Source organism: Gopherus flavomarginatus, chromosome 4 (assembly GCF_025201925.1).
Source record: "Gopherus flavomarginatus isolate rGopFla2 chromosome 4, rGopFla2.mat.asm, whole genome shotgun sequence".
Classification (NCBI taxonomy): Eukaryota; Metazoa; Chordata; order Testudines; family Testudinidae; genus Gopherus; species Gopherus flavomarginatus.
This window is the reverse complement of record NC_066620.1, coordinates 133,279,599-133,307,089: the sequence shown is the minus strand read 5'-3', so window position 1 is coordinate 133,307,089 and position 27,491 is coordinate 133,279,599. Positions and strand designations below refer to the sequence as shown.

At 41.9% G+C, this 27,491-nt stretch overlaps 2 protein-coding genes and 1 long non-coding RNA gene across 4 annotated transcripts in view; 1 reads left to right on the top strand and 2 right to left on the bottom strand.

Annotated features, from left to right (window-relative positions):
- Positions 1 to 13,332, bottom strand: part of LOC127049990 (uncharacterized) — a 46,677-nt gene extending 33,345 nt beyond the window's left edge. Inside the window, exons 1-3 of the long non-coding RNA XR_007774120.1 lie at positions 12,765 to 13,332; positions 4,092 to 4,345; positions 1,567 to 1,691 (exon numbers count right to left, since the gene is read on the bottom strand). This is a non-coding gene — a long non-coding RNA (uncharacterized LOC127049990). The remainder of the gene's footprint in view (positions 1 to 1,566; positions 1,692 to 4,091; positions 4,346 to 12,764) is intronic.
- LOC127049987 (uncharacterized) overlaps positions 1 to 17,178 on the top strand; it is a 145,422-nt gene extending 128,244 nt beyond the window's left edge. The window contains exons 43-48 of the mRNA XM_050951447.1: positions 34 to 243; positions 4,231 to 4,351; positions 5,243 to 5,308; positions 6,560 to 6,687; positions 7,190 to 7,299; positions 16,183 to 17,178. Coding sequence (XP_050807404.1) covers positions 34 to 243; positions 4,231 to 4,351; positions 5,243 to 5,308; positions 6,560 to 6,687; positions 7,190 to 7,299; positions 16,183 to 16,333 — 786 coding nt within the window. The 3' untranslated portion in view covers positions 16,334 to 17,178. The remainder of the gene's footprint in view (positions 1 to 33; positions 244 to 4,230; positions 4,352 to 5,242; positions 5,309 to 6,559; positions 6,688 to 7,189; positions 7,300 to 16,182) is intronic.
- Positions 15,086 to 27,072, bottom strand: CD164 (CD164 molecule). 2 transcript variants are annotated; one of them, XM_050951440.1, is made up of 6 exons: positions 26,984 to 27,072; positions 21,631 to 21,702; positions 19,981 to 20,043; positions 18,191 to 18,250; positions 17,404 to 17,490; positions 15,086 to 15,977 (listed from the first exon to the last, which is right to left on the bottom strand). In XM_050951440.1, exons 1-6 carry the CDS (start codon positions 27,054 to 27,056, stop codon positions 15,811 to 15,813), a joined length of 522 nt encoding a protein of 173 aa, XP_050807397.1. In that variant the 5' UTR covers positions 27,057 to 27,072; the 3' UTR covers positions 15,086 to 15,810. The 2 variants fall into 2 exon arrangements, with proteins under 2 accessions (XP_050807397.1, XP_050807398.1); XM_050951441.1 differs by having other exon boundaries at positions 17,404 to 17,472.
- Between the last annotated feature and the right edge of the window lie 419 nt (positions 27,073 to 27,491).

Below are 27,491 nucleotides of genomic sequence, written 5' to 3'. Positions count from 1 at the left end.
GTTGCCTGACATATTGTTATTTCTATGTTATAGAAACACTTGCTGCAGGAAGTAGAACATAGGATAACTCAAGAAGCCCGGAGCAGGCAACAGCTGGATGCGATGAAGGCAGCAAATGTGGAGAAGATGCTGGAAGACATAGGGCAGAAAGAACAGCGGCTGCAATGTCTGACTGAAGATGCTGAGAAATCTTCTAAAATAGTGCAGCTTCAGCAAAAACGGATCAAAAAAGAAATGCGTCAGGTAAACGCATAACTACACCTTTAAACACTTCAGCGTGTACCATGTTGCTAGGGAAGCTAGCATTCCTTGAGACATGTACTAGGGCCTCAGTACTGGTTACCAGCTGCATGTCTTTCTCTGATCAATGCATCTCCTCCAGTGCCCTGGATTTCACAGTATACTCTGCATTTTGGGAGTTATTGCTGCCTCCTTCTGCAGCCCTGCCAAGCTAGATGTTCTGAAGAGAGAGACCCTTCACCACAGAATGCCTTTGGGTTTAAGGAACAGTGCACTAGGTTGGGGGCTAGGAGACCATGGGGTATAAGCTCATCTCTTCCACAGTTTTTTATATTTGTGTGTACTTAACAACCTCTAATATTGAGCATGGCCTTGAATCCCTGTCCTCAGAGGCAAGTGTTCCTCCCATTTTACAAATAAGCTAACGGAGAGTTCACAGAAGGTCACTTCTGGCAGAATTGGGTATAAAACCCAGGTGTTTAAAATGGCAAGCCTAAATTTCCTCCACTCATCCACAATGTGCTAAACCTAAGTATTTTTTAAGCACCGCTCTAACCACTAGATCATGCTCTCTTCCCAGAACTGGTTGTAGAACCCAGGGACACTGATCTCCAACATTTTATATCATAATTTAGCAAGTAGTTGTGTAATCCACTGGCAAATTTGTATCACATCCCTCACTATCTGCTGGCCTACAGAGAGGATATCATGGAATTCTTTAGCTCTGTACTAGGGATCCGAAGACTGAGGGTTCAAGTCCTACTGGTACTTTGTTTGTTTGCACATTATGGAATTTCTGTCTTTCCTAATTTCTTTTTAAACAGCTGGTTTAATGAGTGAGAAAACATCCTTAAAAACTGCTTTATAGTTAAAAAAACAAAACGAAACAAAAAACCCCCATAAATATTATACCAAAATTGACAGATTATAATGTGTAACAAAACACAGGTATATCATGTTTCAGCCGTTTGCGTCACATTGTGATTGCTTCGATCACACACTGGCAGATTTAAGGTCGAGAGGTATGACTGAATGGAATGGAGGAGCTCAGAAGTGCCTGCTAGTTAACCCAATGGTATATGAAGTCTTTTTTCTCTTCTCCTGCACTGTCACGTGAACTGTGAATGAGGAAATCCATTCCAGCAGTTTCATCATAAACTTAGAAGTTAACATTTAAATGTTCTTATTGGGTGAAATCAAACATGCAGTACTATATCTGGTATAAATTATAGAATGGCTCATCATTCCCAACAGCATAAGCCTTTCACTTACAGTAAAAGTTTGGCAAATTCTACTTGGTTTGTTTTTTATGCAGATTTTACTGACCTTATCTGATTATATATTTTGTGTTTAAACAGTTCTGGGATAATCTAGATCCTCTTAGGAGATTTATGGAAGTATAACGTAGATCCAAGAGTGCCTTGACAGCCAAAACATACACAAAACAGCTGCTGTTTAGTATAAAACAAAAGCACATGATTTTTCATCTTTAGCATATCTTAATGCCATTACTATGGTAGAATAACAAAGAAAAGGCTTGTTGCAATTAGTCCAGCAAATACAGGGCAAAATCATTGACTCAGGGCAAGAGACACACAACCAAAAACACACCACCTTGGTCGCTGCCATAGGTAGGTCATTTTTATCTCCACTCCAAATGTTTACTGTTGTAAAAAAAGAAATATAATTAGCATTTATGCTAATTGTCAAGTCTTTGATACTATAACACAGGTTGTATACAGCCATTGCAGACAGCATACATAGCTGGCATGTAGAAATTTTATTATTCCTTTGCTTTCTCTACTTTCTATCTGACATGATTAAGTATAAAGGGGGACACATCCATTACCAATAGTTCTCAAACCGGGGTTCAAAGAACCTTTTTTGATGGTCCACTGCATGAAACATTTTGAGACACAGGAAAGGTTGAGCCCAGTCTACACATAGAAATTGCATCAATTTAACTAAATCAGTGCCAACATGTTGTATGGACAGTCTGAAGTTGGATATCGATTTAGCTTAATTTAATTGCTTAACGATGTCCTCCACTATTAGACTGATTTAAGACTGTCTGCAAAAAGAACTGGCACAAATTTAAGTGAATCCGTTTAGAAGCTGATTTAACTAAGGTCTTGGCTACACTGGCGCTTTACAGCGCTGCAACTTTCTCGCTCAGGGGTGTGAAAAAACACACCCTTGAGTGCAGCAAGTTACAGCGCTGCAAAGCGCCAGTGTAAACACTGCCCCAGCGCTGGGAGCGCGGCTCCCAGCGCTGTAAACTAATCCCCAGGAGGAGGTGGAGTACGTGCAGCGCTGGGAGAGCTCTCTCCCAGCGCTGGCACTGCGACCACACTTGCACTTCAAAGCGCTGCCGTGGGATGAGTACAATTAATGAGTACAATTTCTATACTCCAGCTCTTGGATTGAGTTGTCGGGGGGATAAGTGGGTCAATGAGAGGTGCTTTGTGTCTCTTACAAAGTGACCTGCAGAATGAAAATGTTTGAAAACCACTTGATTAGATTTTAGTCAGGTAAATCCCCTTGGCTGCACTTCACGCACTCCACAATCTCTAACAGCATAAAGTGTGGCTTTCCATCCCTTATTTGCGGTCCTACCATAGATAGGATGAAACGTCCTTGTTCTTATCTGACTGCCTCTTCTGTAAACCTGGCCAAAGTATTTTCTCTCTTCAACCACCTGAACAGTCCAATTGAAAGCACCCACTGTGATTTGGGAGAATCGAGATGACAGATAGCATTTTGCTGGGAATAGTTCGGCAGGCTGCTGACACTTTCTGTGACTGCCTTTATTAAGAGCATATGACACCAAGAGACTTTTGGAAGAGCAAAGCATTCAGCCCTGGCACATAGGCCAATGAGTTCATAGTCCATGTCTCTAAATGGTGCAGCTGTGCACCCTTTTGTTGTGTTTACAAAATACTTGTAGCCTTTTGAGTGCCGGGAAGCATCAGTAGCTAAATTGGCCTTTGAGAAAATAAACAACGTGGTATTGGATAAACAAAACAATTACAGTGTCAGGACTTTTAGTGCTACACAGTGGTCCCTGCTGCTGCTAGCTCCCGAGAAGGAGACCTATGTGGGCATGAACGCATGTGGCTTAAAACAGTTACCTTGTCTAGAACTAAGCCATCATCTCAGCAGTGTCTGATTCAATCGTTCATTCTCATTTCTTGCTCCTTGTTCTGGCAGGGAGTGGGGCACGGGTACGTCTTCACTACCCGCCGTATCGGCGGGTAGCAATCGATTGCTCGGGGATCGATATATCACGTCTCATCTAGACGTGATATATCGATCCCCGAACGCGCTTATATCGATTCCGGAACTCCACCAACCTGAACGGAGTTGTGGAATTGACAGGGGGAGCCGCGGACATCGATCCCGCGCCGTGAGGACGGTGAGTAGTTTGATCTTAGATACTTCGACTTCAGCTACGTTATTCACGTAGCTGAAGTTGCGTATCTAAGATCGATTTTGCCCCATAGTATAGACCAGCCCTGAGAAGACAGGTCCCACAGCCCTTGGAGGAGCTGAGGGAAAGATGACTTGCTGTTGTTCACTCCTGTCTTTCATTTAGAATGGCATTGAGGCTGGAAGTGGCTGGTCATGATGTGGGGTGCGGGTTACAAGGGTTATAAATAGAGAGCTCAGGGGAGTGAGGAGGGAAAAGGCCCCAGGTTGTCTACGGTCCTTTCTTAAAATGCTGGAAACTGCAGATTTTATTAAATAGTTATAATGACCATTTATATCACTGTCTCCTCCATAAGGATCCCAGACACATTTTATAAAGTTATATCTAGGAATTACTTCATTCAGCACTGAACTGTGCCCACCTCTGATGCTGAAGGCATCTGCTTCTCCTCCTTTTGAGCCCTTTAGCTTGTGATTTTGCTTTGAACGAGGATTGTCCGAAGATCTTTTTTTTCTTTTTTAACCTGAATCCTCTTCATGTGATATTGCCATCCTCCTTAGATAAGAAGCCAGTTGATCCAAGAACGTAGTTTAAAACTGGATGCCTTCCAGCGGGTGAATGAACTGCAGTGTCAGGTTTATGATTTGGAAGCTGTAACATCCCAGAGAAACTCACCTGCAGGTAAGGGAATATTTATTTCTTTTAAAATGACATGAACATCCAAACAAAGCGAGTAGATTTTTCCAGCTTAATCGTGTGGCTTGGGTACTGTACCACCACGGGGATTGCCAAAATGGCGCAGGCCTGCATAATCACTAACCCCCCCCTACAAAAATAGATGGTTTCTCTTTCCCTTCATCCCCCCCCCCTTTTTTTTTTCCTCTTCTCATCATGTGTGAAGAAGGCCTGAAGGATGGCTTTGGGGGGTGGGGATTTTTTTTGCTTGCTTGCTTGTTTTTTAACCTTAGCACCATCCGGAATATAAATACTGTTGTTTTTACTGGAAGTCTCTTTGGAGGACAAGAGAACAGGAGTTTGGAGCTTTCTCAGTTCTTCACTGAAGGGACAAGAATTTTGAAGCTTTAAAAGAGATTTTTTTTCTTCCCAACTGTTTTTTTTAATAACACCTGTTTAATTCAAAGTGCTTCAAACAGGTTAATGAAAAAAGAATATTAAACTGCCTTTCCAGTGTTAGTAGAGATGAAAAATACGGCCAGTGTAAATACCAGATGAGCAAGTAAGGTTGAGTACATTCGGAATCAACCAGAGAGAGGTCTCTGTGGGCGAATCAAACACACAAGATGAAAAGAAGTGAAAATCAGCTTGGACATTTCAAAGTATTTGGCCTGCAGGGAGTTCCCCGTTATTCAACCTGCTGCATAGCTGGAGAACTTGTCTGGAGAGCAAGGAAAAGCCTTTTTTTTAAATGGAGCCTGCCTTAAAATACAGACATTCTGCAGATGTCTGTCCCCAAATACTAAAAGGACATGCTTTTTTCTAGCTTTTTCTTGATGATTATGGTGTTAATTGTGTAACTGTATTATGGATGTTGTAATTTATTTCTTTTAAAAGGAATGAAGAAGAAGTCCATTAATCTGATGTCTTCTAGTGCTAGCAGCGCAAGAAGTCCTGTGTCAGGTAATAAACCAATACAGAATAACTATCACTTCCCACCCCTTAGCAGTAATGCACTTTGTCAGGAAAAGCAGGCTCACAGAGTGCAAAGGTTTATAATTTTTATTAATTTGAGTAAGTCTGTATTGTCTTTAGTTGCAATATCAAGCCGTAAAGTAAGTGCATGCATTACCCTTCATTCTAGTCTTCATATTCATCTAGGGGTGACAACTGAGCACTTGCTATGTCTCCGTCTATTTAGGCTGCAATTGCAACCACACCCAGGTCTTGACACCCTCATTTGATCTGGTTACAATAAACACTGTAGAGTTGTCCACATAGAGGCTTTAGTCACAGCACAACCAACTGTCCATCACGCTGCCCATCAGTGCTTCCTAAGAAAATCTTGTATTGCCTCCGCAGGGGATAGAGGACAGGCACACAGATTAGTACCAGCAACACTCATGACAATGCATTCTGGGATGTCTTGCTGCACAAAGATATGGGAAGGAGGAGGAGCACCCATCTCAATTATACAGACTTAGGATCGTATCTGCATGGCAAAATAAGTGCTATAATTAAGTTTCAGAAACATAGCTAGGTGCCAGTAAGGCTATTGGCAAAGGTGATGTGGCAAGCTGCCAGTGGCTCTAACAGAATATTAACCATGCTGTTTGTGGAGACAATCCAAGCTTAGAGCTGATCAGATCAGTAGCCAGGTAGAAACTCAGCATCTGCTTCAGAGATTTCTTAGTGCCTAAACGGACCAACAGTCAATTAGGGAAGTGTCTCTGTCTGTGTGAAGACCTAATGAAGGGAAAAACTAAGCTAACACTTGAAATTGAAGAAACACATCGACTTACATTTTTTATTCTGTTGCAATCCAAGGGATAATGACAGAGCTTTGGAGAAACTATTTGCCGATAATGTATTAGATTAGAGCTTGGATCAGCAAAGATCTGCTTCACTGATCTGTCCACGGACGGTGGAATATATGTATGAGTCCCACAGTAATGAGACTTTCTCTAACCAGTGACAGGGCTTTGATTAAGTCTTTATGCAGAAATATTGTGGCTATTTTTAATTCTGCACATTCTATTAGAAACCATACAGGAACCGCTATGCAGTTAGGACAGGACTAAGAAAGAAGTTGCTTACAATTCTGTATGACTGTTAACGTCTGTATTTTTACAATGTTTATGTATCAGAACAGGTGCTTTGTGTATTTTTGCTAAAGTCAAGTTCTGCTGTAACTCTGCATTATTTATAATATAGGTTCTGCATCATGGGCCCAGCGCACAGTGATCTCAGCATCCCCTTTACCCAGGGATTACAAGCAGAATCCTTTGACTCTAGATCCCAAAGGCAGCAATGTATCAGGAAAGACTGAAAGGCCAAAGACTGTGAGTAATGGTGGATTTGGTAGTGAGTAGTAAAAAAACAGTCAGTGAAGTTTGTGAAAAATGAATTCTGTTGAGTCAGCTTTTAGGTCTGGACATTAACAGTCAAATCCCCCTTAAAGAGCTGGATTAAGTAGTGGAATAGGGGGAGTGATATAATTGAAGGCTTCCTGTTACACCTGATTCACAGTTCTTATTCATTGTTGGCTGATTTCCAGGGACTTGTTAGGGAGGACCACCTACACTAGAGGGTGCTGTGCCAGGGTCAGTGACTTCTGAGAAGAGCAGAGGAGGTGTCTTACAATGAATCCTGTCCCTCTCTCCAGCCAGGAACCACCCCATTCCTAGCCACCTCCTTCTTCAAGCCTCTTCCCTTTGTTTCAGACTAGGAAGTGGCATGTGCTGCTGGGTTGCTGATCAGGATAAATCTACTCAGGCTCAGTGTAATTGCTGCATAGACTCCTCCCCAGGGTTAACGTTACAGCCCACTCACTTACAATTGCAGGTGCCCAGCAGATGGAAGAACAGAGTGATAGATGCTCTTTTACCAGACCTGGCTGAACACACACAACCTCCCATCCTCATGCAGCAGCGTGAACACAGGCTGGCCCAAAAGTGAGCTGAAATGTGCTTTTGATTAAAATCAGAGGTTTTTTTTCATACCTATGTGTTGTAACTGATCTGGCTAACGTGGAGTGGGATCAAGAAATTTATGCAAAGCCAAACTGATGTACAAAGTAACACGTGCTCTGATTGGGCCCCGGTCTACACTACGAACTTATAGCGGTATAAATATGTTGCTGAGAGATGCACTTATACTGACCTAACTCCCAGTATAGGCAGTGCTATGTCGGGGAGGTGAAGTACCTACGCTGATGGGAGAAGCTCTCCCATTAGTGCAGGCAGCATCTTCACGAAGCGCTACAGTGGGGCAGCTTCCCCATTGTAAGTGTTGACAAGGCCTGACAATCCTTTACTGGTGTGAACTGTGAAAGGCTTTTTGTATTATAAAGATTATGCATATTTAGCAATATGCTTAGGTATGGAGAACCCCTAAAATATTAATCACATTCCAGGATTTGCTATGAAATTTTGTTTGCTTTATATAAAAGTAAATCATTCTGCTGGCCAACCTTCCATGGGAGAAAACAAAGCTTCTGAGTATAGCATGCTTTGCAAATATGGACAAAAAACGTAATTTCCCTCTGGAGAACGTGAAAAGGAACGTGTAAAACAAAAGGAACCTCTCGGAGGGGGAGTGGGATGAAGGGGCTTATCCTGCTGTTCAGTTATCACTAGAGCTGGTCAAAAAATGAAAATTACTTTTCCCAATTTTTTTTGTTTGAATTAGAACAAAAAGTTCAAACATTTTGGTGAAAAGTTGTTTCTGGAGAATCAAAACAATGTTTTGAAAAATTCCAGGGAGCAGGGGATTCTGGGCAAAAATTTCTACCAATTTGACACATTCCTGTGATGTTTCAATTCTAGTGAATCAGCAGTTTCCAACATGCTCTAGTTATTACCTCCTCTTTCACTTGTCACAGAAACTGATGTTTTGGGACTCCCTATTATGTAAAATATGGTGATGAGAAAAGCTCTGTTCAGTGTAGTCCTGAAGCCTTAAAACTCCACCTGTCCTACTGATAAGTGTGTTAGCCTGATCTATAGTGTGTGTATTAATTATATTGATTACTTAAAAATGCCAAGGTATCACTTTGAGGGTTGACAGGTTCTTGTCCCAAATCAGGCCCACTATTATTAAACTTACTATATAGTTGGAAACCCCGATGGCTCTCACTGTAGGAACTCTTCTATATTTCCAAACAGTTTATTAATACAGTTAGCAAAGTCACACACACACTAACTCAGTATGATAGAGACACTACAGAATGTACATCTGCACATCCATATACTCACACTATCTCTTGCAGGATGACCTGAAATGTTAGCCATCATCTTCCTCATCACCATCACCTTCCTCCTCCTCATGAGTGGCCATTGTTCTAGCCCCTTCCAAGGGCTACATCTCTCTCTCTCCTACCCCACAGGCTGGGATGCAACTCTATCTGATGCCACTCTATCTAAAGCATATTCAGTAGGGGTTTTTCACTTTTTCCTTATATATATTTCCTCACCCTACCAATGTTGAGGTGTCCTCCATCTATAGGTTAATATACTGATACATTAGTATACAACTACCATTTCAGCCCATAATCAATCCTTCACCCCTTGCTTAAGCAGATTTGTGGTTATTACTTCCATGTTCCTTGTGGTAGCACTTACTGGAACATTCTAATTCCTACCATTAAGCAAGCTCTCCTTTTTTCCTAAAATCCAAAAGTAACTGTTGATCTATGTCAAGGGTTATAGCCTACTTAACCACACTTATGCTTCCGCTAATGTCTTACAAGATGCAGACATGCCAAACCTGTGAAAAAAATGCAGAAATTGGGCTTGTTGTTTTTCTTAATTGGCTTGTGAGTTGCTTGTTGGCTAGTTTTTGGCTTGTAGCTGCTACTTTTTTTTGTTTTGGTTTTTTTGTTTTGGATTGGCTCCTGGCAAGCGGGGAAGTGGGGGGCGGGGGAAAGAGTCAGGGGTGCGCAGCGGGCCCACCACAGTCCCAGACTGCGTGCCGGAGGGGGATCTAGTCACGTAGTGTGTTGGGCTTCTTAGGAATTGGCTTGTTTTGAAATGGGATTAGCTTGATTTTTGGCTTCTTGTGAAAGTTGGCAAGTGTGAATACAGTAGGTTTCTTGCATTACAGCTAATAATAAAAGCAGCTAAATATAATGAAGGCAAGGCAGTGACTAGGGTAAAAACAAGCCTATGGGCTACAATTGTCATTTACAAGAGCTGTTATTTAGTGGAATTGATCCCATAGAAATAGTGTAGTTCTAAGGCTCCAGGACTGTACAGTGCTTGTTCAGTCAGGCACTGCCATATATTTATCTACCTGTGTACTTCAACCAATTAATATTCTAATGTGCGAGAGTGGACATGGGCTGTTTTTGCCCATCCACTGATTTGTCTGTGTCTTAAGGGATGCGCAGCCGTTGGAACTAAAGCCTGACCACATTGCCAATGGGCCATGATAATCTGCATATATTTAGATTAATGTCCATTTGTTTCCACCTGATGCCTTTAACATAAAGTAAGTAAAATGGATGTGCCTAGTTTTACAGCTCTCATGTGTATAGTCTCTTCTCCTTCCTCTCCTAGTTCCCCTGCCTAGCTCTTGCTTCTGATTCTTACATCCTCTTCCTCTATCATCATTTCCCCTGTGATCTGAGAAGAGCTGAAGAATGGTGCTTCCCTGCCACAACTCAGTCCCAGCTTGAAGTAAGGCTGCTATGAGAGTTAATGACAAGACTCTATACTACTACAGGTTCTCAGCTGGTGGTGTTTTTTTCTTTAAGGTAGCAAGGCAGAGCCCCAGCAATGACACTTTTTCAAAGACAAGGGATGCAACTCTAACTGGCTTTTTCTTTCACAGCATTAACCTTTCTGTAAAATCACACACATCAGACTAGATGCAGTAATGGTCTCTTCTAGGCCTCAGTTTCATAGATTTTAAGGTCAGATCTTCAGAGGTATTTAGGTGCCAAAATGCTTTAGATGCCATAGACATTTGCTATTGTAAAGAGCAAAAGTGAAACCTGAACATAAGAATGGCCATGGTAGGTCAGAACAACTGTCCCTCTAGCCCAGTATCCTGTGCCAGATGCTTCAGAAGGAATGAATAGAACAGGGCAATTTATCAAGTGATCCATCCCATTGTCCAGTCCCACCTTCTGCTTGGCTGAAGCTTAAGGACACTTAAAGCAGGGGGTTGCATCTTGGAAAGTCTTGGCTAGTAGCCATTGGTGGACCTTTCTTGAACTCAGTTATATTTTTGGCCTTCACAATATCCCCTGGCAATGAGTTCCACAGGTTGGGTGAAAAAGTATTTACTTGTATTTATTTTAAACCTGTTACTTATTAATGTCATTGGGTGACCCTGGCTCTTGTGTTATGTAAAAGGGCAAGTAACACTTCTCCACACCATTCATGACTTGACTAAGGGAGGCTATGATAGAGGATCATCATCTCTTTTCTAAGATTAACAGTTCCACTTTTTAAAATTTTTCCCCATATAAAAGCTATTCCATACCAATCAGTTTTGTTGCCCTTCTGTGAACCATTTTGAATTCTAAAGTATCTTTTTTGAGAGGGGTTGACCTGAACTGCACAGGTGGTGTGGCATTGGTATTTTGTGTCTTACCTAGCCTTTTCCTAATGATTTCTCCATTAAGCACATTTTCAGAGCACTATCTACACTGCCTCCAGGATCTCTTGTGAATGTTAACAGCTAACCTGAGTGAAGTTAAATATTTGTTATGGAATTTTATAACAAGGCAGCCATACTGCCTCGTGCAAGCTCTTTCCCACTGTTTGACCTATGTTAACTCTGGTATCAGACACGTTTATTTTAAATGATAAATAAATAATTTTAATACAGGAGTCCTAGGCAAACAGAGGCTTGGATGGAATAGGCTTAGCAGTACCATAATTTGTCAATGGCCAATGGTATTAGGACAATTAAGGCCAAGGTCTGTTTAAAAGTAGCAGTATTTACAGTTAAGGACAGAAGTTGATGAAAAATAGAAGAGTCAATCACCTATTAAAGCAATTATATTACTTTGTTAAAATAATTCCAGCACCTTGAAAGCTGTTTAGTGTTACAGCTCTTATCTTCATATTACAATGTAAAGATTATGGGGAAGTAACTTGTAACATCCTTACAGTGGTAATGACCAGTTAAGTAAAATGTCCATATAAACAAATTTTCATCCACTGTTAACACTAGTGAGATCTTGTTAATTTAAGGTTGTGATGTGTTTTCCAAGTCTGAATCAGTTATGGGGGATGTTTTTTCCATGTCATTCCTTAAGCAATGGGTGAGGGCCTTAAGCATTTCCACCTTTAAGGGTTACTAGTTATGTGCAGGAGTTTGTAAGGCTATTGTACTGTGGCTCTGAGTTAAAACTGGAAGCTTGCCATTACTCAGATTGTTGCTTAAAATAAAAAAACCCACCCCTTCTGTCTAGTATGATGCTGCTAGCATTATTGGGTAGTTTTCTGTATCAGCAGGTTCTTGAATTCTACAGGACACAAGTAACAGACTCCACTCTCCTCAGAGAAGAGGTTAGGTGTGTACTCACACCACATTAAAAATAATTTACAAATTAAAAGCACTTACTACCTTAGAATCTCACAGGCTGTCTTCACTACAAAACACCACTCAAGTAGCACAATACATGTATTAGCAGCAGATGAGTTATGCTACCTCAAGCTGTAGCACATATTCCCTTGGGCTAGCTGATAAGTTAAAAGCACCAGCTGCTGGGAGGGTGGGAGAGAAATTCAGTTGAGGGATAACGAACTTAGAAAGTCTTCACTGTAGAATTACAAGTCAATGTTAGTGTTAAAATCGCAGTATAGATAATGTTGCTAACATTAAAATTACGATTTGCCTTGACTACAGTAGGATTCAATAGATTTGTCCTAGCATAGGAATAGTCATTAAAAGAAGACTAAGTGGAACATCTCTGCAACAATGTGTGATAATAAACTCTGCCAGTGGCTTGAGCCCTCGCCAAATCCCTGTCTGTCCCATTCTTCCTGTGTGACCTTGGGCATGTTAATCACAGCTTCTTAGTTTTACAGCTGGGGAACTTTAGTACTAATCTTCTTGGGGGAGGGGAGAGAGAAGAGGAAACTACATTAATTGTAAGGGGCTCAGACTACAGTATGGGGGGCAGGGGTAAGATGAGCAGTTTCACTAGGATTTACCCAGAAGGCTGAAAACACTTGTTAAACCTCTTGTTCTATGGCTTTTAAACAACTCTGCTGCTCATATGTACAGGGTCTGAATAGCAGAGCCACTAATGCCCTATTTCATAAGTTACTAAATAAATGGGGATAAGTGAAACTAGCATGGGGGCAGCCATGTAAGAATCATTTTAATGATTAGTTATTCTCTAAAAGATAATTTCAGAAGTGCTGTGAGTGCAGGAGAAGGGGGCACAAATATTGCATACCCATCTTGTACACTGCTTCAATTTCATGCTTCTGCTCATTTGACCTCAGTCTAGTTGAATCATCATCCTTTCAAGTTAATGTTTAAGTCAATCCTCATTTCTCCACAGCATTTCTTGCTTAGAACTTCTGTAGCCACAGTGGCTATTTTGCAAAGGCTGCAAGGACTGTATACTTAAACAAAACAAACCAAACCTTCCATTGTAGAGAGAATATTTACAAACAAAATACAACCAAAAAAATTCATTCAGTAAATGATTTTATTTGTCAATTTGGTTTTCTGATTAGATTTGTTTTGCATTTCTTTCACTGAAGACAAAATACAAACAACACAGCAATGTCTGCAAGGAACATTCATAAGATACCAGGTTTGATAAATATATATTTGCACAAGGTGGCTTCAGGAACAAGTCAGATGATAAACAGCTTGAAAAAAAAGTTCACTACTTAAGATTGATTTAAAGGGGCAGCCTAATAGCAAATAAAACTACTCCATGGAGACAATCTAAGAAAGCTACCTTCCACTTCAAAAACACATGACTAAGAGGACCTGAAAGTTCTGTTAGTCATATGCTAGTAGCCAGCATAGACTTACTGGCACTGTAGTTCTGCAAGGAAGCTGTCTCAATTTTAACAAAAAAACAAAGCAAGACAGTCCAAGCATGTCTGGCAACCTAGAATGAGTTGCCAGACAGAAACTAAGCCTGAGCTATGATTTTATCAGCAACGTATGGAAGTTAGTTTGTCTAGCAAGGTAAGCATATAGGCTGCTGCACAAAACTTACATCTTCCTAGAACAAGACTAAGCTTATATGTCTGCAATAACTGTGCATTACAAAATTAGAGCTTCCTGAAGATTGACATCAATGGCACCAAGATCCTAGGTTTCCCATCTTGGAAAGTAGCAACTGCTGACACCAAGGGATTAATCTAGTAACTAAGGCAAGTTACCTCCCTCCTGGTTTTTCCAACAAATCTGAGCCCAGAGATTTAAAAACAATTAAGGCACTTGAAAAATGCTTAAGTTTTTGCTGAATGAGCACATTTTCTAACATATCAAGATCACTGTGAGACTAAAGCATTTTAGCCAAATTTTACACAGTAATTAAAAATCAACTAAAGGTTTAACTGTGGCATTGTTTTTCTTCAGTGTCTTGTAGCCTTTTGCTGCAAGTTTAAGACCAAAATGTCAGACAGCTTTTAGAGAATCAGGAACTATACTAAATAAAATTGCTTTATGAATACTATTGGGAATATCTACTGTGTGTGAAGTGGGAGGTCTTACTTGTCACATTATAGAAATAAGTGCCTAGAGCATGTTCCTTTGCCCAAATTAAGTTTGAAACAATTTAAGGAGATGGGAATGACAGACTAAATGATTTTACAATATTAAGGCTAAGGATACACCATCCAATCCAGGCAAACGGTGCTTGCTGGAAGTTGGGTGGTCAGTCTGTTTAATAAACCTGAGCCGACTACCTGCTTTTGTCATGAGTACATTAACCTGCAATTCTCTCAAGGTGCAGCACTATCTGGTAACAATTATTTTATATAGCAAGTTTAGTTTTCTGTGCAGCATAACAAAGTGAATGCTTTCCAAGGTAGAAGAGCATGAGGGAAATAAAACTCACTGCAACTAAAATGCTTTTTCCATTTACTTAAGTTATAAACCCATACATTGCCATGACTTAATTTGACAGCATGATTACTAATGTTTAAACACCCAGTTTAAGGTAAACATTTAAATCATGCAAGTCAGTAGCTGCATAAGGCTGCTGGGGATAAGGAACACTATCCATTTGAAATCTAGTCAATTTCAATAGTTAAAAAGTAGCTTCAAGTGCTATGCCTGACCAGTCCATTGCCAATGTTAGAATTGTTTCACTCCCATAGTGCTGCATCAAAGGCCCATATAAAGGAGGAGAAAGTGTTTGTAGGCAGTGGAGGACAGTGAAACTTACTATGCACAAACCAAACTCTGTTATCGTTCTCTTGAACACCTCTAACAATAATAGATCACATTTTTTCAGACAAATGTGATTTAAGTTGGTGCCCTTTTGAAGCCAGGAATGTGAAATTATGCCTTGTTACAGGCCAGAAATAATTTGACACTAGTGAAAAATCTAGATCACCTTCAAAATTAGTCCAATATCCCAGTCCCTCATTCACAAAAGTAGTCAGCCTCTCAAAAGGTCAGAAAATAAAATGTTGGCCATATTTTTGTTGTAGTGAATGTTGAGATAGGAAAGGTATATTCTGCTTTACTCCATTAGGCTAGTATCAAAGCTAAAGGCTGCTGCAGTACAAATGAAAATGGCAAACATTTGAATTTGCAACCTACCTTTTTATTCTTTAAGGCACTGGACTTTATTTCCTCTTACATGGAGGAGAAATATTCTCACCACCCTTCCAGTTATAACAACTGAAAAGGCCAAATTTAAGAAATTAAGATGTGCAATACAATTCCTGGTTGGCATCTTTAATTCTCATGTAGAAAAATATGGGTTTGGTATTATTTTCATCCAAGGAGGATATTTTAAGACAGCTTCTACTTCCACAAAACCTTTGTTAACCTTCCTCGCAGTACACTACAAGAGCCACAAGCTAGCACAAATGATATTTCACTCCCAGAAGTCAGTCATTTATAAAATTATAGGGATACTGCACTTATGGTTGATTAAATCAGCCTCCACAATCATCATGAGGAGATTGTCTACTCAAGACCGTTACCACTGAATACAAGAATCATTGTAAGTTTACATTTGGCATGTCAAGTTTAAAAAAAAAAAAAAGTCCCACAGCTGCAGCCACTAAAAAAATAAGATAATCACAAGGACTCATGCAGCATGTTGAGTACCTCTGAGCAAGAGACGATTCATACCACCTCTTGCCAAGTACAGTGTTACAAAAATATCATCCTTTCAAAAAGTCTTCTTTTGGAGTTTAAAGGATATTCTGAACGGTGGTGTTCCATACAGGACAGAGAATATATTTTGGTTCAGTGAACTACAGGTGTTGGGCTACTAGTCCATTGTAAAATGACAGGTTCTAGAGAGTGTGATAGTTTCGATCTTTGGACTTGCAGAATTTATACAGGAAGAAGATTACAGCCTGCAGACCCAGTACAAGGACAATCCCACCAATGAAACTGGCCGCATCAAATGTAGACTTGTGAGGAGCTGGTTTAGGGGGACTCTCAGTAGCATGTGTTGTACCTGTCAAACAACAAGTTAAATAGGTTATAGTTTAACAAGTGGATGTCACATTTACCATAAATTAGTATAGAATTTGGTGTTTTCCTTCTTGTGCTATGAATCTGTTTAGTAAGAGGTTTGAGATTAAAGCACAATGCATATGCTTCACAACCTCTAAGCATGACATTTGTAACACAGTTCTTCACTTCCTTCCTTGTAATCCCAGGTTTGAGGATCTGTCAAAGCAACATTTACAGCAATGGTTTTCAACCTGTGATCTGCAGCCTATACCTAAAATTTCCAAAGGGTCTGCACTGCCATTTGAAATTTTTTCAGGGTCCATAAATGAAAAATGGTTGAAAGCCACTGGTGTATGAAGATTGTATCTTTCATTTAAAGATTTACTGTACAGTAGAGTACGTCAGACCGTAACTAACTAAAAACTACATTGAACTGCATGTAGGAACTGATTTCATCCCCATTTCACAGAAGAATTCCAGTTAAACTAAATCTGTACTTCAAAATACCATTACCTCCACTTTTGTTTTACTATAAAAATGATGCCCATCATTGATACCTCAGAACCCCCACAGAAGGCCAAAAATAATTTTCCTAATGAGGTGAGACCCTCTTCTGCTACCTGCCCTAATCTATTGTTCTGCTCATATTTAGTAATGACCTTACTAAAGAACTCAAAAATCTGTGCTTGAATAGTCTCCCATCTGTTAAATCAAGTCTTCTAGCAATATGCAACTAAAAGATTTAGATCTACCTCATCACAACACACAGGGCCCCCAATACTGTAGCTGTCACCAAAAGGACAGGCTTTTAAAAACTAACCTCCCTTTTGGAATATATTCATTAGGTGGTATAATTTTAGTTTAATTTCAAGATCTAGCCTTTTAAGTTGGACCCTATTGTTGCTGCCCAACATGTGTTAGTGCAGTGTTTCTCTACAAATGGTCCATGGATCAGCACCAGTCCTTCAGATCTCCTCAACACAGTTTGGGAAGGAGCAAGCCAGTCCCTCAAATTAAAAAGGCTGAGAAACACTGTATTAGAGTATTGTACCTTAACGCAGGGTTATGTCAGGAGTGCACATTTTATATTTTAACTCAGTCACCAGACTTCACAAGTCCCTCTCGTGTAGCTTATACTTAACATGACTGAAATTAAGCAGTTTGACTGACTGGCTTCATTTGGCCAAATCACTATTTTGAAATTTCACTGAGCAGTGTTTGTTACTATCAAGGCAACATCTCAACAGATATTCCACCTTGATAAAGGTAATTGTGGCATGCAAGGTCATGACTTTCTGGCACACCTACTGTTACTATTCTTCACTACTTCCTGTCACCTACTCAGTAACATTATTTCCAAATAAGCTTTTCTGATTACAAAGACGTTGTTTTAAATACTTAAACTGACAGTGTTTAAAAAAAGTTACCTGGTGTACTGATTGTTGAGAGAACTGGAGTACTTGAAGCAGTAGATGAAGTTGTATTGGTGATGTTACCTGTTTTGTAGAGAGAAACTTCCAAATTCAAAATGTACAGAGGTATCACTTTTTGTAACTTCTATTTTTGTAATTGCTTCAGTTTTTCATCTTACTCAAGCAAGAACCACCACCCTTAAAAATGCAGATTATGTACACATAGAATAGAAGTACTTATAATGCTGTGCAGTTAAGTAAATTTTTATAGACATTTTTGTGAGCATATATATATTATAAAAACCTAAGTCTTGGTGCAGTATAGTTACCTGAATACTTAAGGCTCTCAAGCTATTATAAATGATTTAGTTCATTAGACAGCATAGTTCTTTATTTTGTATCCAGCACTAACAAATATTTTTGATGTTTCAAATATCAGTTGAGAAAACTCCCTCAGCTAGAAATCTGTTTCACTCACAGAGTAGAACCTTAGTTTTATGAGCACTAATCTTACAAATAAGCGGTTATTGACCAAGTTTCCTGACTGGAAAAAAGGTAAGTCACAAAAAAATGATGTAGATGAAGAATTAGTCAATTTCCCTTCAATCACTGGCAATTTCTTTGTAGTGGTTTGTAGGACACGGAAGTTATGCATTGTATCTACTGTAACTGAGATGTTCAATTTTATGAACTACTTATTCCCAATTAGTTTAAGCAAACTTTAGTAGAACCCTTGTTTTACAAAGTTATCTTACTTAGCCCAGTTATCAGTTCATTACAGCAATTTTTTTTTTTTTTTTACCTGTGGTAGCAGTAGCAGCTGTGGTAGCATTAGCAACTGTGGTAGCAGCAGTAGATGAATCTGTAGAATAGTGTGTAAAAAAATAAGTTAACTTACAAGATTGTAACAAACATACAACAGACTCCTATTTAAGGATGGTAAAATGCTTAATGGACCACTATGAAGGCTAATGTGAAGTAGCAAAAAGACTGGAAGACAGTCCACTGCACTACAGTAACACACTGAACTGTGGGAGCAGAATACCTCAAGCAAACAAAACAGACATGCCTACAGGGTAATTCAAGCCAGAAACAGGCTGTAACAGAGGCCACGCCTAGACTCTCAGCACAAGTGTCCTGGAACGTTCCAACTGGCTACCGCAGACCCTGAAGAGTTGCTGTGACTAACTGGTGGATGCACACCCATGCTTTGGATCTGGAAACTGCGCAGGATATGCGAGAGATTTAGGCATCCAGTTCCCCTTTGTGTCTTAGAAAGTCTTCCCATAACACTTCAAGTTCAATTTGGAGCTAGGTTCCACAGGTAGGTATGCATTTGCTCTGGCTTGCTGGGTGATTAAAATGTATACTGAAATCTGGGATATCTTCAGTGGTCCAAAAGGTTGAGTTTAGATAAAGCTCTCCTTCCACTGAGTACCAGAAAGTAAAACCTGAGCATACAGTCTAAGAAGCTGTTAGAACTTTTAAAAAAAGAAACTGGTTAATAAAAGCAGTTTGCTGTATATACATATGTTCTAAGCACTTATTACAATGCATGTTATTTGAGGCAGCAGATTCATTAAGATCTCTTTCTAAAGGGGGCTCCACCAAATTCCCAGGATACAATCCAACAGTTCTTGGATATGCAGGAGTCAAGTAATACTTGGTATAATGGGAGAAATAACAGTCTCACTGCAAACCTAATAGGAATAGATTGGAGTTCTGCTACTCATTCTGACATAACCAACAATTTAACATGACAATAAAGTGCTGTTCTACTAGAAAGTGGTTTAGTAAAGAGTGGCATTCTAGGGTTCCATATTTGCTTTTGTGACTCCAGAGCAAATGCAATCAGTTTACAAAGAGATTTTTCTAACTGCCAGTCCCTAAAACAATCTGAAATCAGAAGTGAAGTACAACATAAGGCTACATTTCAGTCCTGGGTATTTTTTAGTAAAAGTCTACAGCCTGTGACCTGTCTGTAAACAAAAATTCACTTTTACTAAAAATACCAGTGAATAAAACGGGGGTGTGTAGCTGCCCAGGGCCCCCGCAGATGCTGGGTGAGGAGGGGTTGGCAGGGCCGGCAGGCTCCCTACCTGGTTCTGTGCCTATACTCTCCCCCTACCCCCAGCGGCAGCATAGTTTGGGTGTGGGAGAGGCCAGGGGCACAGGACGGTGAGGCAGGCTCTGGGCAGTGCTTACCTGGGTGGTCTCCACAGAAGCAGTGGAATCCCTCTCACTCAGCTGTTAGGCCAAGGCAAGGTCAGGCAGCTTTGCACACTACCTCTGCCTGCAGGCACCTCCCAGTTGCTGTGGTTCCGGGCCAATGGGAGCTGTGAAGTCAGCACTCTGGGCACAGGCAGCCTGCAGAGCTGCCTGGCCATGCCTCTGCCTAGCAGCAGAGTGAGGGGGATGTTGTTCTCTAAGCCTACATACTACAGAGATTTGCTTATACAATTGATACAAGGTATGTTAGTGGAGGCTGATAACTATTGTGCTGGAAGCTGTAAAGAACAGGAAGACTGTCTCAGATAACAACTTGGAAAAGACTGCATTAAGAGTCAACCTAAACAATATCCAGACACTTACAAAAACACTCTGAAATAGTAGTACAGTTCAGTCCTGTTGCATTTGCACAAGAAAAGTTTGAACCTGTCAAAAAAAAGAAAAGTAATATTAAGGAGCAGTAGGAAAGGATTTTTTATACTGACAGTTTCTCAAAAACGAATATTATGCTTTTTATCAATTACAAATGATGTTATCTCAAAAATTCTTAATGTTATATGCAGGATTCCCTGGGGATATCAGTCTCTTGGCTAGAAGCATTAAGACTATTTCAATGGACAAGATTTAATACACTTGAATGAGTTCCATCATTAATGACATTAGGTATATTTCTGTAAAGGAAGAGTGAACATAAGTGACATTCACTCACACAAGCACTGTAAGCAATCTGTATAATACCTCTTGCAGTATATTCTAGTTACAGATACCTTCTTCAAAATGGTACATAAGCGGGTATGTGGACATAAACAGAGTCAGCCAAGTTTAAATAAAACTTTAAAAGCACTAATTTAGTTTACTGTTACTATGTCTGAAAAACTAGGGCAGAAATACTCCAGGCCCAGTTCTGTGATACTGCACAATGACTTCCACTAAGAATAAATGGAAGTTGTGCGATATAGCTAAAGCAGAATTTAACCTCCAGTTTAAGAGGAATTCATATTTATCTGTTTTGATCAAAGTGACAATCCATATTTACACAGCAATTTAGTGTTAACAGGCTACATTAAGAAGTTTCAATACATTTAGCACACTTATTTGTCCAGAGTCCTCTCAAACAGGTTGCCCACAATGCCTCGAGTTTTGTCAGAGAATTCTGGAGACTACATATACTGAATTTGTAATGGAAAGAACCTTTTGAGAGGATCATCAAAACTGGGATGGTAATGATTTGAAACTTGCTTTCCATTAACTATGGAGATCCTTCATAAGACTACATGGGTAGTCTACATAACCATGTATTATGCCATCACCACTACCCTCAATTTCTCTCCTTGTTCTAATTGTTTCCATCCACTTTTGTCCCTCATGTTTAGAATCTAAACTCATTGGGGAGGGGCTGTCTTAAGTGTTTTGTTCAGTGCCCAGCACAATGGGACCCTAATTCTGATTGTGCCTTGGGCACAACTAAAATAAATGAATAGGCTACCTTACGTAACTGATTGTCTACTGCCCTGTTTTCTCTTGGGGCACTTGATATCAGGACAGGATTTAACAGTTCTGTGGGATAATCTCAAAAGGGACTGCAGAGTTGGAACGCTTGTCAATTTTAAAACGTCAAGGTCCATCCATAGCCTCCTTACCAGCAAGGCCAAGTAACTAGTTCACTGTCTTTTGCAAAGTCTGTTGCATAGTTAGTAATTAAGATTTTCCATGGTGCTTCAGGTAGCTTGTTTGGTTAGCAGGCCTTCAAAAATTCTGCTTTTATTTGTATTTTGGGCATAATATTCTGCTGCCTCTGGATAAGAATTTAAGATTAGTTTAACTTTCACATCAAAGTGTTTGTACTTTGTGTACATGACTGTTCTGGGACCTTAACAGTTTAGAATAATTTTAAGATAGTGTTGCTTTTCACTATGTTATCCACCAAAACAGCTGTCATTCATCACCCCTTGTAAGTGTTTGTGAAATCAGACCCAAAGACGTATCTAGTTATTAGTTTTTCCAGATGTTTACCGTTGCACTGAATCCACTCGCATCCAGTAGTATTAACACAGTCATTGCAGGTTTTAATATCTGCACAGCTGTCTGAAAAAGGAAAAACATTTAATTATGGGACAGTTCATTGTTACCAGAAGAGCAACTCTCCCAAAGATAATGGGATTAGTTTTCTAGCATTTTTAAATCACAGATATCTGTTTTACTTATTAGCACCTATAAATTAAGGACCTCCATAACATCCTCAAACATGTTTACATATGAACTGAGTCAACTCCCCAAACAAAACAACTTTATTTTTTGGATAAGAAGCTGTAGCACACAGAAGCGACATGCCTAAATTCACACAAATCCATGGCACAGAACCAAGACTAGGTGTTGACAGATCTGGTGGTTAACCCATGATTATCTTTTTTTCCTCCCAAGTATGTTAGTGACTCCAGCTACACATGCATTAGGCTCAAGTAGATTAAAATGCACTTTACTCCTGGCCAACAAAGCTACTGCTGTTCCAATGTCATGCCCTAGAAATGTCAGTTATACCTTATGTAGTGGTCTCCAAATATATTTAATAAAGCTCATGAGAATCTAAATAGAGAACAGAAAATTTACAAGAGTGAAAAGAACTAAGGGTATGCCTATACAGCAAAGAAAACTCCACAGCAGGGCCATGGCAGTGGATTTGGATTCACAGGGCTGACTGCAGGGCTGTTTCACTGCCATATAGATGTCTGGGGGCTCAGGACTCTAGGATCCTACAAGGAGGGAGGGTCCCAGAGCTCAGACTCCAGCCAAGCCCAGAAGTCTATGCAGCAGAGAAACAGCCCCACAGCCTGAGCCTCATGAGCCCAAGTCAGTTGGTATGGGACAGCCAGGGTTTTTTTTCTTTGATGTGTAGACATATCCTAAGTCCACAAACAAGACTTCACAGGAGTATTTTGAAACCTCAGTGGGTAAAAGACTTTACTATAAAAGGGAAGAGACAACAGAAAAGAGTCAGTTAAAGACTTACGGGAGAAAACAACAAAATGGAATTAGTTAATGCTGGCCTAACTGGTATAAGCCCTCATTTGTTACAATTGTACCAAAAACATGTGGAACAGACCAGACTGAACACAGTTTTCCTGTTTTACCACACTGGCAACTAGTTTTGGTGGGACTGATGCTGGTTCTCTACAAAAAAAGAATTGGCTCTCCAAAGAGCAGGACCAAAAGTCTTGTGTGCATGCTGCTGCACAATGAATGCTATCTATTCAAGCACATATTTTAGCTGATAAAACAAGAGAGTGTTAAAATTTGACTTTTCTATACCCTAGTACTCTATCCTGGCTCCTGGAGTGGACAATTACTATACAATGCTATAGAACAGGGATGGGCAGCCTTTGGCACACAGCCCACCAGGGTAAGCACCCTGGCAAGTTTACCTGCCGCATCCACAGGTTCAGCTGATCGCAGCTCCCACTGGCCGTGGTTCCCCGTTCCGGGCTAATGAGGGCTGTGGGAAGCAGCAGCCAGCACATCCCTTGCCCCGCGCAGCTTCCCGCAGCCCCCATTGGCCCGGGACAGCAAACTGCGGCCAGTGGGAGCTATGATCAGCCAAACCCATGTGCCAAAGGTTGCCAATCCCTGCTATAGGAAACAACAGTAAGCATTAATAGGAATAATTGCAACTAGACCTGACAGCTGTGGATGGACAAGAGATGAAAACTTCTCTGAGGGTTCAAATGCCAAGGTTACTACATTGCAGAACTGGAAATCCTGAATACCAAGACTGATCTTCCCTTTCTGCTGAGCATATATCTTCACTCATATGCGGTCTGTTACTAGTAGTTTGAGATAGTTGGGAGGGAAGATACTAGGTAACTAAAACCCAGGAATGGCTTATAGGACAGAGTCCAGCCACTCAACATGTGTGACCTGGTACTTCTGTTTTTGTAAACAGAGTCAGCTTGTCTAACTCAACCCTACTCTTTTTTTTTTTTTTTTTTAATACTAAGATTTCGTAAGGTGTATAGTGCATGCAGTGCCAGCCTTGACTCTAAAACTGACGTACTGTTTGTCTTGGAGAAACTAAACAACTTCTCCACCTGGGAGTGAACACATCTTTTAATACTGAATCGGCAGTCCAGCTGCAATTAGAGATTATCCTTAGACTGGAACCAGACCAGAAATGTCCTGTCACTTGGATATGCACGTGTCCTATATTGCTCATGACTATCAAGATCTCAGTCAGCAACGGTTTCCACACGAAAGTATGCCTACTGATACTATTGAGATCAAATCTTCCAGCCTCTGAATCTGAGCAGACACCTGCTGGCTCAGATAAATCCTTGGCCAGACTCCAAATGTACTAGATCCTGTCCTAGAGCAAGAAAGCTTGGAGCTGAGCTTTGTCTTACAGCCCCAAAGTACCTGCAGACATCACTCTTGAAACAGCAGCTCTTGCCACCATACAAATTAAAGATAATTTTTTTTACTTGAAGTCAAGGCATTCACCTGGCCTGAGTGACCTTTCACATTTCCTTGTGAAGAGACTTAGTGATACTAAGCCATCTACACTGATATTTGGCAATGCAGATCTGGTAACCCATATTTTGAGATGAAAGTAGAGACTGGTAAACCCTTCAGCCACATGAAGACTGCAGCAATGAAGCTTAGGATTCTAGGGCCTTGAATTCAGCTTTCTGGATATATATCTTGACTTTAGCAAAACCTTTGATACGGTCTCCCACAGTATTCTTGCCAGCAAGTTAAAGAAGTATGGGCTGGATGAATGGACTATAAGGTGGACAGAAAGCTGGCTAGATTGTTGGGCTCAACGGGTAGTGATCAATGGCTCGATGTCTAGTTGGCAGCCAGTATCAAGCAGAGTGCCCTGGGGTTGGTCCTGAGGCTGGTTCTGTTCAACTTCTTTATTAATTATCTGGATAATGGGATGAACTGCACCCTCAGCAAGTTTGCAGATGACACTAAGCTGGGTGGGAAGAGAGATACGCTGGAGGGTAGGGATAGGGTCCAGAGTGACCTACACAAACTGAACAGATTGGGCCAAAAAAATCTGATGAAGTTCAACAAGGACAAGTGCAGAGTCCTGCACTTAGGATGGAAGTATCCCATGTACCGCAACAGGCTGGGGACCAACTGGCTAAGCAGCAGTTCTGCAGAAAAGGACCTGGGGATTACAGTGGATGAGAAGCTGGATATGAGTCAGCAGTGTGCCCTTGTTGCCAAGAAGGCCAATGGGATATTGGGCTGTATTAGTAGGAGCATTGCCAGCAGATTGAGGGAAGTGATTATTCCCCTATATTTGGCACTGGTGAGGTAATACATGAAGTACTGTGTTCAGTAATACAAAAATACCAATTATGTGAAGTCAATATGATTTTACCATAGTAATGATTCATGTCCAGTCTCATTTTGCGTCAAACAAAGCTATAATGGCTTTTAAAGATCTGACTCTATGAACAGCTCTAATTTTGTCCATGTGATTACACACGCTGTACTTGGATCTACTACATTTCACTATTATAAACAGAAGACATGATATTTTTATAATGATCTTTTGAATACATTAAGTACTGAAATTCTCACCCACAGAAATTTTTGTCTTCTATTTCCCTAAATTTGATGTACCAAGACCAGTATTGAAGTGAGGTGATCTAGTGGATTAAGCACATGATTAGTAATAGTGAACCTTGGTTTCTAATGCCACTGAATTGATGAGGCTTTGGCAAGTCACTTCCTCCACTAGCAAGTACTAATTTTACCTTTCATACAAAGTCATTCTGAGAATGAATGTTTAAACAAAATATTGGATAGGACAATCTTCAAGTAATGATAGTTAAGGCTATGATTTTGTCAGGGATATTTTTAGTAAAAGTCAGGGACAAGTCACTGGCAATAAACAAAAAATCATGGAAGTCTGTCATGATTTTTACTAAAAACATCCCTGACAAAATGGTGAGGGAGGAGGGCCCAGCACCCAGCCCTGCAACTTCAGAGGCTGGGAGCTGTAGGGATGCCATTGCCCAGTGGCTGGGAGGGGCCCCCTGTAGGGCTGAAGCTGGGGGCAGGGGCACACTGATGTGCAGGGCGGGCCCCCTCTGCCAACAGTGGCTGAGGACTGGGGGGACAGACCTGCCCTGAGCAGCTCAGGGGTCCATCTGCTACCACCAGCTGTGGAGCTGCACCTCCCCTTCATAGAATATTAGGGTTGGAAGGGACCTCAGGAGGTCATCTAGTCCAACCCCCTACTCAAAGCAGGACCAATTCCCAGATTTTTACCCCCATTCCCCAAATGGCCCCTACAAGGATTGAACTCACAACCCTGGGTTTAGCAGGCTAATGCTCAAACCACTGAGCTATCCCTCCCCCCTTCTTGCAGCCACTGAGCAGCTCTGGGGTCCCTCGGGCTGGCTATGCAGAGTGGCTGAGGCACTGCAAGGGGGACCCCTGCCAGCAGCAGTGACTAGGCAGCTCAGGGGGTCACCACCAATGGCGGACCATTCAGTTCAGGGGGGTGGGTGAGGCTCCACCCACAGCTTCTAGGCAGCTGCAGGCGGGTGTCCTACAACTCAGAGGCTGGGCTGCTGTGGGTGCCGTGACATAATCTTAGCTTTAATTACAGTGCTGTTTCCTTGATGCAAGGCGTGCCAATTAACAAACACTGTATCACAACAAAGTTGTCTAGATGCATGCAATAAACGATTGCGGATTTGAGTACAGGACTATCAAAAACTCCAAAAGGACAGTTTATTCTCCTGATTACTCAGGAACAGGATCCGTGGCTAGTTACTCAGTTTTGCTGCGCTGTTTGCGCCCAGCGGTCTTTGCACTTTTTTACACTAACTATAAATCACGGCCTCGGGAGACAGATCTGGGCACTTCCTGCCCTGGGTTACTCAAGTCTGTTAAGTGGCTCTGCTTGTCCTCCTCCTGCCGCAATGGGAAGCAAATGCTGCAAGAGGCGATTAACACCAGCAAGCTGCGCCTTCGGGAACTGGACCCAACACCCGAGTAAACAAGCTGGGTGCGCGTGCAACGGAGCCGGCTGCCACCACGTCTCCCGGGCAGCGCGGAGCACCGGGGAATCACGGCGACAGACGCGAACTTCGGAAGACACCCTCCCCCTCCGGAGAGCCACACGGGGCCCCCGCGCTGGGCGCTCCGGCGCACGCAGCCCGGGACACGCCTCCCACCCCCGGCCGGGGAGGGAGCGAACTCCCGCTGGGCGCCAGCTCACGGTCCCGCCACAGCGCTCGGGGGGGGAGGGGCGGGGCGGGGCGGCCTTCCCCGTTTACAGCTCCGGGCCCCAGGAGGAGCCGCCCCCAGCCCCGCCGCGTCGCGCTAAGCCCAGCCCGGCCCAGCTCACCTGCCGCCGCCGCCGCCCCCCAGAGCAGGGCCCAGCAGGCCGTGGCGAGCAGGAACCCCGGTGTCCGGCCCATAGCGCGGTGTCCGACTGACGGGGCGGCTCAGACTCCTCCACAACCAACCCCAACGACGCTCGCTCTGCGACTCCCAGCCCAGTTACGTCATATGAGCATGAGGAAGGGGCGTGGCGCTGACCCAATACGTAAAGCGACTTGCCCCGCCCCCCTCAGGATTCGGTCGGTCTATTCGCCGCGCCTCAGCGTCCACCCCGGCACAATGGAACGGTCCCCAGCCGAGCACCACATAACACGCCCCTTCTGCACGTGACCACATCGGGTCGCCGTGCCCCATCACGTGATGCTGTCCCGCCCTCTCATGCAATCACGCGACGCTCGAGTCCCTCCCCGCCCCTCTGTCGGGGGCTGGCGGGAGAGTGGGACGAGCCCTGACTCGCCACCCCGTCGCGCTGCGCTGACGAGAGGGGCCGGGCGGGGCTGGGTGACTTAGTT

Excerpts from the sequence above, each read along its gene's own strand:
- CD164 (XM_050951440.1), bottom strand. The coding sequence starts at position 27,056 with ATGGGCCGGACACCGGGGTTCCTGCTCGCCACGGCCTGCTGGGCCCTG. Across the intron at positions 20,044-21,630 it reads CGAGTGGATTCAGTGCAACG|GTTCAAACTTTTCTTGTGCA; the intron begins GTAAACATCTGG and ends TTTTTTTGACAG. Across the intron at positions 17,491-18,190 it reads AGCTGCTACTGCTACCACAG|TTTCTCTCTACAAAACAGGT; the intron begins GTAAAAAAAAAA and ends TGAATTTGGAAG.